Source organism: Pecten maximus, chromosome 9 (genome assembly GCF_902652985.1).
Source record: "Pecten maximus chromosome 9, xPecMax1.1, whole genome shotgun sequence".
NCBI lineage: Eukaryota > Metazoa > Mollusca > Bivalvia > Pectinida > Pectinidae > Pecten > Pecten maximus.
This window is the reverse complement of record NC_047023.1, coordinates 22,377,863-22,391,225: the sequence shown is the minus strand read 5'-3', so window position 1 is coordinate 22,391,225 and position 13,363 is coordinate 22,377,863. Positions and strand designations below refer to the sequence as shown.

The 13,363-nt window shown below is 35.7% G+C and overlaps 1 protein-coding gene across 2 annotated transcripts in view; it reads right to left on the bottom strand.

Annotated features, from left to right (window-relative positions):
- Positions 1 to 158: 158 nt before the first annotated feature.
- LOC117335045 (fructose-1,6-bisphosphatase 1-like) overlaps positions 159 to 13,363 on the bottom strand; it is a 37,114-nt gene continuing 23,909 nt past the window's right edge. The window contains exons 4-8 of one of the 2 annotated variants that reach the window (XR_004534277.1): positions 5,535 to 5,678; positions 4,624 to 4,761; positions 4,167 to 4,283; positions 974 to 3,358; positions 159 to 903 (exon numbers count right to left, since the gene is read on the bottom strand). Coding sequence is in view for 1 of the 2 variants with exons in the window: in XM_033894961.1 (XP_033750852.1) it covers positions 3,173 to 3,358; positions 4,167 to 4,283; positions 4,624 to 4,761; positions 5,535 to 5,678 (585 nt within the window). In the remaining variant the exon portion in view is untranslated. Of the gene's footprint in view, positions 3,359 to 4,166; positions 4,284 to 4,623; positions 4,762 to 5,534; positions 5,679 to 13,363 lie in introns of both variants that reach the window. The other variant, XM_033894961.1, reaches the window with a different exon arrangement.

Sequence of the window (13,363 nt, the reverse complement as noted above, 5' to 3'; positions counted from 1 at the left end):
AAATACATTCGAGGGTCAAAAGTGAAGGGCATCAACTCACAGACTGAAGATACATTGTCATGGGATTCAACCATATGGTAACACAACCTTTTCAAAAGAAACTACCGGTGTGTATTACAGATGGTAGTTATCGTCTAAAAAGACAAACAAAACATGTACAATTTTTGAATATTTTATTGAAAATAAAGAATATTATCTTGAATAATTATTGTCAAAGTGTATGCTTCTGACAAGCGCTTATAAAAATTCCCTCAAAGTCTCAATATTATAACAGTCACACTCTTGTTTGTTACAAACATTCTCTCTTAACATTGGAATTATGGAAAAACACATCTGTAATAAACAATCCATCTTAATACATCTTTTTAAAAAAATATACTATCGATCAACTTTCATTCTCTGATATTCATTCCAGGGTTTAGAACCAGTATTACAATAAACAAATTCTCATTTAAATAATCTATGTTGTAGTATTGTTATTGCAATTTATTTTGGAACACTTGGATTTCAAACTTAAATAAGCATAAAAAAAGAATGTACACATAGAGATAAAGAAAAAAACGTAACGCATTTATATTAACCGATGAAAAGAAATATTCAGGATGATTGATGGTACTTAACGTTATTGTTCCTTTACATACAGAACCAGGAAAAACAGGAACATGATTGATGGTACTTCACATTATTGTTCCTTTACATACAGAACCAGGAAAAAACAGGAATATGATTGATGGCACTTAACATTATTCTTCTGTTATAACAGAGCCTTACAGAGCCAGGAGAAACAGTAACATGATTGATGGTTCTTAACATTATTGTTCTGTTACTACTGAGCTGACAGAACCAGGAAAAACAGGAACATGATTGATGGTACTTAACATTATTGTTCTGTTATTACAGAGCCTTACAGAGCCAGGAGAAACAGGAACAAGATTGATGGTACTTAACATTATTGTTCCTTTACTTACAGAACCAGGAAAAACAGGAATATGATTGATGGCACTTAACATTATTGTTCTGTTACTACTGAGCCAGGAAAAACAGGAATATGATTGATTGTACTTAACATTATTCTTCTGTTATTACAGAGCCTTACAGAGCCAGGAGAAACAGTAACATGATTGATGGTTCTTAACATTATTTTTCTGTTACTACTGAGCTAGGAGAAACAGTATCATGATTGATGGTTCCTAACATTATTTTTCTGTTACTACTGAGCTAGGAGAAACAGTATCATGATTGATGGTTCTTAACATTATTTTTCTGTTACTACAGAGCCAGGAACAACAGTATCATGATTGATGGTTCTTAACATTATTTTTCTGTTACTACTGAGCTAGGAGAAACAGTATCATGATTGATGGTTCTTAACATTATTGTTCTGTTTATACCAAACCAGGAGAATGTCTACATTTTCACTCATCAATAATTTGACACATAACCTGTATGTAAACTATTGTGATAATAAGAACTTCAGTTAAGTTACTGAATCGGAAACCAACAAGTGACATATCAAATAGCTAGGTGCTCTATAGAAAATCAACATCTACTACAGGTTACACCAGAGACTAAGATACGCCTAATGTTTAGATATACCTTACAGACTAGACCTACTGTCATTATCAGCCGTTTATATAAATACTCCTTTAGAATATTCCTCTGTCTTTATCTGATGTACGATGGTCACAACAATGAGTATAAATTGTATTATAACAGTAGTAAACATGCTTCAGTTTAAAGCCACACGATTGTTCACAAATGATTGTTTTTCACATGTCACTACTCATTGTACCTCAATCAGACATAACAACAAAACATAATCATATGGCACTTAGTCTAGAATATTCCTTTCACAGACATCCTTAAATATACTGTAGGTTACAGACATAGCAAGCTGACTTTTCTGTTCAAATAAGATTTCACATTCATTTTAACATGCGAGTCGTCCATTACAAAAAGCATGATATCTGAACTCGTAATCTAGGCCTTGTACTAATTTACACAAATAATTACCACTTGGATGTACCAATGTATAATATAAAGTATTTAAACAATTAACTGTTTATTATGTCATTAAGTAGCTGGAAAACGTCTTTTCTTAAAAGCACCTGATTTGTGAACAAAATTCTGAACTTGATTATCATGGCAGTGTATAGTAGTGGTTAATTGGTTTTAGGCTAACAGTGGGTAACAATTGTTTAGTGCAGAAAAATATTTCCCTACAGAAACAAAAATGCTAGGAATACATGGTAGATTTGTCACACTAAACTTTACTAAAGGAAGCTGCATGTGTCAATCTGTAGCTAGAGAAGTATATTTATACTCTTAATTAATTGATGTATTGTAACTAGAGAACTGTACCCAGGTGTAACACACATGCGTGTGTTGATACCTGAACATAGCGCATGCAGCATGAGCGCTTTCCCTCACTTCAGGCGTGCAGGGCAATCATTCCTTCACTCCAGCCCTGCTCCAGGCATGTCCCCCATACTTGGTGTCCCTGGTAAGTGACTAAATACAATGTATATAAGTGTAATTCTGAGAGCCTGTGATATGCTATATGTCATATGTAGTATGATACTTATGATTATCATATTTTGAAGAAATGTCATAGTTACTGAAATATTACGTAAGTTGAGTGCGAGTGACTTGTATACATCATATATTGCAGGCCTCCTATAGGATATGAATAGTAGAAGATTTTTTCCTATCATAGTGTTAAGTCATCTCTGAACAACGAAGGAATTGACCGACAGTCTATAAAGCTATCTACTTCCTTTTTACTATTATATAGTGCTACATATACAGACTGTCCATGTTTTATAGGCTACAACTTAACATAACACATCTAGTAAATAATAAATTAGTACCCTTTATAAAATATAAAATCCCTCAAAAAGCATATAGCTACTACACAGGAAGTTCAGGACTATACTAACTAGCTTTAACAATAAAATTCTTGTTAACCCCAAGATTTGAAGGGTCTGAAAACAATAAATATATGTATATATTTTGAAATTATTTTCTTTCAGAGAAATTTGCCCCAAACCAGCTATGTTTTTCCTCCCTCTGATAAAGGATTCTTTCCCTTAATCTCAGCCCTCCAGTCTAAACTGGCTATAGACTACAACGTGAAGTGTATGTGTACCAGGATGATGACATCATTTTTGACCTATGGGAACTCTTTGTACAGGTCGGCTACTTCCTGGACATCCTCTTTAGACCCCATGAACACCGGACACCTCACGTGAATTGAGGTTGGTACAATGTCCAGGATCCTCTCTGTCCCAGTGATGGCCATGCCTCCGGCTTGCTCTATGATGAAGGCCATCGGATTACTCTCGTACAGCAGTCGCAGCTGGACAACAGTAAAACAGATATTATCAATGCAATATGGACCAATTCGCGCTTGCTGTCGCAGCTTGACAACAGTAAAACCGATATTATCAATGCAATATGGACCAATTCGCGCTTGCTGTCGCAGCTTGACAACAGTAAAACCGATATTACCAAGGCAATATGGACCAATTCGCGCTTGCTGTCACAGCTTGACAACAGTAAAACCGATATTACCAAGGCAATATGGACCAATTCGCGCTTGCTGTCACAGCTTGACAACAGTTAAACAGATATTATCAATGCAATATGGACCAATTCGCGCTTGCTGTCGCAGCTTGACAACAGTTAAACATTCGTGCTAGCAGTCTTAACAAGTTTTTTATATGCATTCATATTTTCCTTTATGGTAGATTTGTCATGAGTTACAAATGTATATTTAGTTTATAAAGGTAAAATATGAGCTGCATACCTGGTATAGTGCCATGTTGTAAGACATTTGAGTACATGTACATGTATAAAAGTTGAGTATGTACACTTTACCTACCATATGTGACAGTCAGCCTCTTGGTACATATGTTTATTACAGAATACAAAATATGAGACTACAAAAGTTCAAATGTAAGCTTTATCAAACCTGTGGAATTGTCATAAATTTTTCTAATTTGCTGCAACTGAGCTTGAATGGTCAAATACAAACTAGTTTCAACACTATATAAAGGGCACATAACTTCATAATTACTGATACATATAGTGTGAATAGGGTAAGAATTATGGTTCAACTTTAATCTATATTCAACAGATTTTTTTTAAGTTTTCTTGAACCTCACCTTTCCCTTGGGAGCCTCAGAGGTTGCTGGGTACATAAATATCCCTCCATAAACCAATGTTCTGTGAACGTCTGCTACCATAGATCCTATGTACCGAGCTCCATATGGTTTACCTGTCTGCAACACAAAAAAAAAAAAAAAAGAGTTGTATGAAAACAACATGAAGTTATACCATTCTCAGGAGGGGACAAACACATTCTCAAATGTGAGGACGTTCTACTAAGTAGAGCATCATGAATTAATATTTATACAAATGTACATCGTATAAGTAACTTGTGTTGAAATATTTTTTGTTACAGTTATTAGACATTTTTGCATTTTAGCATTTTTAGACATTAAAGTATGATTTCTGAGAAATTTTCAAACATAAATACTTGATTGATAAGTCAACATGAAAAAACCAACAAAGAAACAATGGACCAATTGGTATTATCAACTATAAAAAAGTTTAAGTCACCTCTGGATACTTCTTCTTCTTGACATACTCGGCTGTAGGCTTGTCCCAAAACTTGGCATACCCTTCATTAATGGAGAAAATCTTTCCTCTAGGCTTGATTGTAATGTTTGGATTGGTAAGGATGAACTCTCCGATAGCCTGTAGTAAACAATGGTAACTGTTATCATCAATAACACTTAGTGTTATAACATAGTATGTATATATATTATTTTAAATTCATTTAACAAAAATTAGGATTATAATTGATAATCAGTCATCAAACATCTTCCGATAATCAATTTTGATTTTGCGTCCAGTTCCACGTTCTACTAAATTTTCTCTGGTATCCAATGAAGTAGCCGAATGACTAGACATGGCTAGATTCAGGAGACTGGACTATATTATTTTGAAACAAGTCTCGGAGAATATAAAGCTTTATTCTGCATCTCATTAACTAAAATAGAAATTGTTAAAGCTACCAGTATGCTAGCTTTGTTTGGTTTGCTGGGTTTATCACCCTGTGAACAGTCAGGTTCATTTTGAGGCAGGGTCTCCTTGTAGTAGTTGGTGACTACCTCACCGAACAGCATACAGGAGGCCAGTCGCATGCCATCCAGAGCAACTAGGGTAAAGTGTCTTGTCAAAGGACACAACCACGAGAGCACATGCCGGTCAGTTTCTCAGCTTACCGAGAAACAAGAACTGCTATGGGTAGGGAGCATTGAACCACACACCTTTGACCTTTACCTGAGGGTATGTGGCTGGTGCTCTAACTGACTGAGATATTGTGTTCCCCCAGTATATTAGGAAAAATGCTATTACATATCTAAGCTATAGAGGATCTAACACCTTACACACTGGTATGTATTCATTTGATAATGAATATAAAATTTGAAATTAAGTTATTTATAGGGACAAGAATGTATACATACAGGATCCAACATAAATCCATTGACACAGTCATTTCCTATGGAAAGAACTATCATGGTGGCGCTACCATAGAGAGCGTATCCCGCAGCAACAAGCTGGTTTCCAGGTTGAAGAGCATCAGCTTCTGTCACAGGAGAATCATCGGCCTATAACACAGAACATCTTATAATTACACTGGAAACAAAACAATGCTGTAAGTTATCGGACTATAACACAGGACATCCTATACATTGTAATTACACTGGGAAAGGATATGATGCTGTAATGCATCGGTCTATAACACAAAACAGCTTATAATTACACTTGGAATAATATGAAGCTAAAACACAGAGCAGTTATATATACCAGGTTAGTTTAATACCATATTGACCTTACCAAAGGTCCTAGCCTGAGTTTCCTCCGGCCCTGACACCAGACATAGTATCAGGGCCAGAGTAAACTCGGGCTACAAAGGTCCACAACTGATATGTTTTGTTTACAAAATAACGAAAAATGAATAAGTATTAATATCCAACATGTGATAAATCTTTCTTGGGGTGACTTCTTTTTATTGTGAAATTCAGTTGCTTAATTCGCTAAAATTTAGTGCTTGTTATTAAAATTTAACTATTGGGTTTTTTTTATAATTAAGATTTTTTTTCAAGAGGTTTTTGAAAATGTAAAACAATATATTCATGCCCACATATAAAATAATTTCTGTGAAATTTCATCTGCACATGTACACCAACATTTTGTTCAAATTTGTAGGGAAATAAAGGAAATATAAAAAAAGAAGAGAGAACAAGGAGCCGCAAAGCTTGGCATTATCCCCCGTGCCCCACAGTTGGTATGAAAACCCAAATACATGTATATATCAAGCTCAAAGTAAGAGTTATTTAAGTACCGAAAAAGGAAGGTCTGCAATAGCATAAGGCACAACTAGGGCACTAGTCTGATATATACAGAAAGTTTCAAGGAGCTGTGTTGAATGGTTTTGGAGTTATAGCCCGGTGTCATGTGGGATTTGTATCCCCCATAGGATAAGTACCCGGATACTAAAACAGGCCATAGGATTAGTATCCGGGTACAATATTTGGCCATAGGATAAGTATCCGGATACAATAAATGGCCATAGGATTAGTATCCCCCCCATAGGAATTGTATCCCCCCCTGAAATTTGTCATAGGGTAACAATGAAAAAATTTGGAAAATAACATTTTTATCATTTATATGCCTTAGAAACTTAGGAAATCAAGTTTTATTGTTCAATTTCATATTTGATTGATCTTATACTTTTCAATAAAATTGATAAATTTTTTTAAAACAGTTGAAAAACAAAAATTCATTTGACTTGTTGATGTATGGTCACTGAAGCAGTATAGTTATTGACACTTATTGAAGTAGAGACAAAAGTCTGGCCTATGTCACCTGGAGAAAGGTAAAACTGTTAGTTGGATGGGGAATCTGTCTTGGATGGCAGAGTGTTGTTTTAGTCATTATCACCTAGCTATCACCTGTTCACATACCTAAGATGTTGGAATGGGGTAAAAGAATAGATTATTAAGTCATTCTTAAAAAGAACCTGATACAACCAACATGGACTTAGAAGTAATCAACGAAATCGTAGATTTTCTTCAAAGTCCCACGGAGAAGAGGAAATGGCCTCAGCATGTACTTGTAAGTATAAAGACATGTTATTTAAACAAATTAATCATTACTTTAAATTTTGTGTTTACTTTTTGTGAGTTGAAAATTGTCTTGTTATTATTTGTATTTAAATGTAAAAAAGAAATGTCAAAATCTTTTGAAAATTGATAATATATTCTTATTTATCACACTTTATTTGTTATATGCTGACTCGAATTAATCTAACTAAAAAAATCAACCATTTCACAATGTACAATGTATATTACTTAATTCTCATTTGGACATATAATGTTTCTTCTTCAAATTGAATGATTTCTATTATTGTTTCAATATATATATATATATATATAATTAGACAATTATCAAATCAGAAATTGTATATGATACATATATATATATATCACAGTACAAAGAAGTGTATACATACATATTTATTTGAGTAACAATTAAGATGCTATAAAAGTATTAAATCAAATTGAATTTTATTCGAATGTGTTTATATACGTACTGTTTACTGTATATATATGTACCTGAATTACATTATACACAAATAACACTTATATATAAGTACAAACAGATTGTATCATGTACAGACAATGGATTCCTCTTAATTACACAGCTTATATCAGTTAATTACGTTTCAATATAACATTTGAAAGATTTCAAACTTTAACAAGAAAAATATCATGAATATATAAGTATGCAAATAAGTGGAATCCAAAATATCACCTTATGAAATTCATGTACTCATATTTTATACATAATTCCCCCTAATAGTTCTTATTACTGTATTCGACCTAATATTAAGCAAACCTCATCATTTTTCAGGAAAAGAGGATGGGTATATATATATATATATATATATATGCTAGCCCAAACTAAAACATATAAAAGATTCCTTTCCATACATGTAGACCATCCAATTTAATCCTTTTTTATTATTTTCTCTTCTTTTTGTTACAGTAAATGGATATGTAAATATGAAATTTTTCAATTTACATGCATGGTTTTATCAAATGAACCACTTTTGTGCTTCTGAAAGAGCTAGTACATTAAAGCACAAACATATTAAGTCGAATACAGTATAAAATGTGAATAACCATCAAGTTAATAAAAAACAAACAAATTAGCATCATATGTAACCCATTAAGACCTGTCGGCAAACATGAAAACAACAATTTAAATTCCAAACATATATAATATATAACATATCCACTACTTCTTTCAATTCTGTCATTTTTTTTATACACCGATAGGATTTGTATCCAATTCTTTTATACTATTTAAACTAATTTCTGTAGCAGTAGATAGGATTTGTATCCCCCCTCCTCTATACTAGTTTGTCTAATTTCTATAGCCGTAGGATTTGTATCCCCCCTCCTCTATACTAGTTTAACTCATTTCTATAGCCGTAGGATTTGTATCCCCCCTCCTCTATACTAGTTTGTCTAAATTCTATAGCCGTAGGATTTGTATCCCCCCTCCTCTATACTAGTTTGTCTAATTTCTGTAGCCGTAGTATTTGTATCCCCCCTCCTCCATACTAGTTTGTCTAATTTCTGTAGCCGTAGGATTTGTATCCCCCCTCCTCTATACTAGTTTGTCTAATTTCTGTAGCCGTAGGATTTGTATCCCCCCTCCTCTATACTAGTTTGTCTAATTTCTGTAGCCGTAGGATTTGTATCCCCCCTCCTCCATACTAGTTTGTCTAATTTCTATAGCCGTAGGATTTGTATCCCCCCTCATCAATACTAAATAAACTCATTTCTATAGCCGTAGGATTTGTATCCCCCCTTGTCAATACTAAATCAACTCATTTCTATAGCCGTAGGATTTGTATCCCCCCTCCTCTATACTAGTTTAACTCATTTCTATAGCCATAGGATTTGTATCCCCCTCCTCTATACTAGTTTGTCTAATTTCTATAGCCGTAGGATTTGTATCCCCCCTCCTCTATACTAGTTTGTCTAATTTCTGTAGCCGTAGGTTTTGTATCCCCCTCCTCTATACTAGTTTGTCTAATTTCTCATGTCTAATTTCTATAGCCGTAGGATTTGTATCCCCCCTCCTCTATACTAGTTTGTCTAATTTCTCATGTCTAATTTCTATAGCCGTAGGATTTGTATCCCCCCTCCTCTATACTAGTTTGTCTTATTTCTATAGCCATAGGATTTGTATCCCCCCTCCTCTATACCAGTTTAACTCATTTCTATACCCGTAGGATTTGTATCCCCCCTCCTCTATACTAGTTTAACTCATTTTCTATAGCCATAGGATTTGTATCCCCCCTCGTCAATACTAAATCAACTCATTTCTATAGCCATAGGATTTGTATCCCCCTTGCTGTATACCAGTTTAACTCATTTCTATAGCCGTAGGATTTGTATCCCCCCTCCTCTATACTAGTTTGTCTAATTTCTATAGCCGTAGGATTTGTATCCCCCCTCCTCTATACTAGTTTAACTCATTTCTATAGCCGTAGGATTTGTATCCCCCCTCCTCTATACTAGTTTGTCTAAATTCTATAGCCATAGGATTTGTATCCCCCCTCCTCTATACTAGTTTGTCTAATTTCTGTAGCCGTAGGATTTGTATCCCCCCTCCTCCATACTAGTTTGTCTAATTTCTGTAGCCGTAGGATTTGTATCCCCCCCTCTTCCATACTAGTTTGTCTAATTTCTATAGCCGTAGGATTTGTATCCCCCCTCATCAATACTAAATAAACTCATTTCTATAGCCGTAGGATTTGTATCCCCCCTTGTCAATACTAAATCAACTCATTTCTATAGCCGTAGGATTTGTATCCCCCCTCCTCTATACTAGTTTAACTCATTTCTATAGCCGTAGGATTTGTATCCCCCCTCCTCTATACTAGTTTGTCTAAATTCTATAGCCGTAGGATTTGTATCCCCCCTCCTCTATACTAGTTTGTCTAATTTCTGTAGCCGTAGTATTTGTATCCCCCCTCCTCCATACTAGTTTGTCTAATTTCTGTAGCCGTAGGATTTGTATCCCCCCTCCTCTATACTAGTTTGTCTAATTTCTGTAGCCGTAGGATTTGTATCCCCCCTCCTCTATACTAGTTTGTCTAATTTCTGTAGCCGTAGGATTTGTATCCCCCCTCCTCCATACTAGTTTGTCTAATTTCTATAGCCGTAGGATTTGTATCCCCCCTCATCAATACTAAATAAACTCATTTCTATAGCCGTAGGATTTGTATCCCCCCTTGTCAATACTAAATCAACTCATTTCTATAGCCGTAGGATTTGTATCCCCCCTCCTCTATACTAGTTTGTCTAATTTCTATAGCCATAGGATTTGTATCCCCCTCCTCTATACTAGTTTGTCTAATTTCTGTAGCCGTAGGTTTTGTATCCCCCTCCTCTATACTAGTTTGTCTAATTTCTCATGTCTAATTTCTATAGCCGTAGGATTTGTATCCCCCCTCCTCTATACTAGTTTGTCTAATTTCTCATGTCTAATTTCTATAGCCGTAGGATTTGTATCCCCCCTCCTCTATACTAGTTTGTCTTATTTCTATAGCCATAGGATTTGTATCCCCCCTCCTCTATACCAGTTTAACTCATTTCTATACCCGTAGGATTTGTATCCCCCCTCCTCTATACTAGTTTAACTCATTTTCTATAGCCATAGGATTTGTATCCCCCCTCGTCAATACTAAATCAACTCATTTCTATAGCCATAGGATTTGTATCCCCCTTGCTGTATACCAGTTTAACTCATTTCTATAGCCGTAGGATTTGTATCCCCCCTCCTCTATACTAGTTTGTCTAATTTCTATAGCCGTAGGATTTGTATCCCCCCTCCTCTATACTAGTTTAACTCATTTCTATAGCCGTAGGATTTGTATCCCCCCTCGTCTATACTAGTTTGTCTAAATTCTATAGCCATAGGATTTGTATCCCCCCTCCTCTATACTAGTTTGTCTAATTTCTGTAGCCGTAGGATTTGTATCCCCCCTCCTCCATACTAGTTTGTCTAATTTCTGTAGCCGTAGGATTTGTATCCCCCCCTCCTCCATACTAGTTTGTCTAATTTCTATAGCCGTAGGATTTGTATCCCCCCTCATCAATACTAAATAAACTCATTTCTATAGCCGTAGGATTTGTATCCCCCCCTTGTCAATACTAAATCAACTCATTTCTATAGCCGTAGGATTTGTATCCCCCCTCCTCTATACTAGTTTAACTCATTTCCATAGCCGTAGGATTTGTATCCCCCCTCCTCTATACTAGTTTAACTCATTTCTATAGCCGTAGGATTTGTATCCCCCCTCCTCTATACTAGTTTGTCTAATTTCTATAGCCATAGGATTTGTATCCCCCCTCCTCTATATTAGTTTGTCTAATTTCTATACCCGTAGGATTTGTATCCCCCCTCCTCTATACTAGTTTGTCTAATTTCTGTAGCCGTAGGATTTGTATCCCCCTCCTCTATACTAGTTTGTCTAATTTCTGTAGCCGTAGGTTTTGTATCCCCCTCCTCTATACTAGTTTGTCTAATTTCTCATGTCTAATTTCTATAGCCGTAGGATTTGTATCCCCCCTCCTCTATACTAGTTTGTCTAATTTCTCATGTCTAATTTCTATAGCCGTAGGATTTGTATCCCCCCTCCTCTATACTAGTTTGTCTAATTTCTATAGCCATAGGATTTGTATCCCCCCTCCTCTATACCAGTTTAACTCATTTCTATACCCGTAGGATTTGTATCCCCCCTCCTCTATACTAGTTTAACTCATTTTCTATAGCCATAGGATTTGTATCCCCCCTCGTCAATACTAAATCAACTCATTTCTATAGCCATAGGATTTGTATCCCCCCTGCTGTATACCAGTTTAACTCATTTCTATAGCCGTAGGATTTGTATCCCCCCTCCTCTATACTAGTTTGTCTAATTTCTGTAGCCGTAGGATTTGTATCCCCCCTCCTCCATACTAGTTTGTCTAATTTCTGTAGTCGTAGGATTTGTATCCCCCCTCCTCCATACTAGTTTGTCTAATTTCTGTAGCCGTAGGATTTGTATCCCCCCTCCTCCATACTAGTTTGTCTAATTTCTATAGCCGTAGGATTTGTATCCCCCCTCATCAATACTATATAAACTCATTTCTATAGCCGTAGGATTTGTATCCCCCCTCATCAATACTAAATAAACTCATTTCTATAGCCGTAGGATTTGTATCCCCCCTCATCAATACTAAATAAACTCATTTCTATAGCCGTAGGATTTGTATCCCCCCTCCTCTATACTAGTTTAACTCATTTCTATAGCCGTAGGATTTGTATCCCCCCTCATCAATACTAAATAAACTCATTTCTATAGCCGTAGAATTTGTATCCCCCCTCCTCTATACTAGTTTAACTCATTTCTATAGCCGTAGGATTTGTATCCCCCCTCCTCTATACTAGTTTAACTCATTTCTATAGCCGTAGGATTTGTATCCCCCCTCCTCTATACTAGTTTGTCTAATTTCTATAGCCATAGGATTTGTATCCCCCTCCTCTATACTAGTTTGTCTAATTTCTATAGCCGTAGGATTTGTATCCCCCCTCCTCTATACTAGTTTGTCTAATTTCTGTAGCCGTAGGATTTGTATCCCCCCTCCTCTATACTAGTTTGTCTAATTTCTGTAGCCGTAGGATGTATATCTCCCCTCCTCTATACCAGTTTAACTCATTTCTATAGCCGTAGGATTTGTATCCCCCCCTTCTCTATACTATTTAAGTTCATTTCCATAGCCGTAGGATTTGTATCCCCCCTTGTCAATACTAAATAAACTCATTTCTATAGCCATAGGATTTGTATCCCCCCTCCTGTATACCAGTTTAACTCATTTCTATAGCCGTAGGATTTGTATCCCCCCTCGTCAATACTAAATAAACTCATTTCTATAGCCATAGGATTTGTATCCCCCCTCCTGTATACCAGTTTAACTTATTTCTATAGCCGTAGGATTTGTATCCCCCCTCCTCTATACTAGTTTGTCTAATTTCCATAGCCGTAGAATTTGTATCCCCCCTCCTCTATACTAGTTTAACTCATTTCTATAGCCATAGGATTTGTATCCCCCCTCGTCAATACTAAATCAACTCATTTCTATAGCCGTAGGATTTGTATCCCCCCTCCTCTATACTAGTTTAACTCATTTCTATAGCCATAGGATTTGTATCCCCCCTCGTCAATACT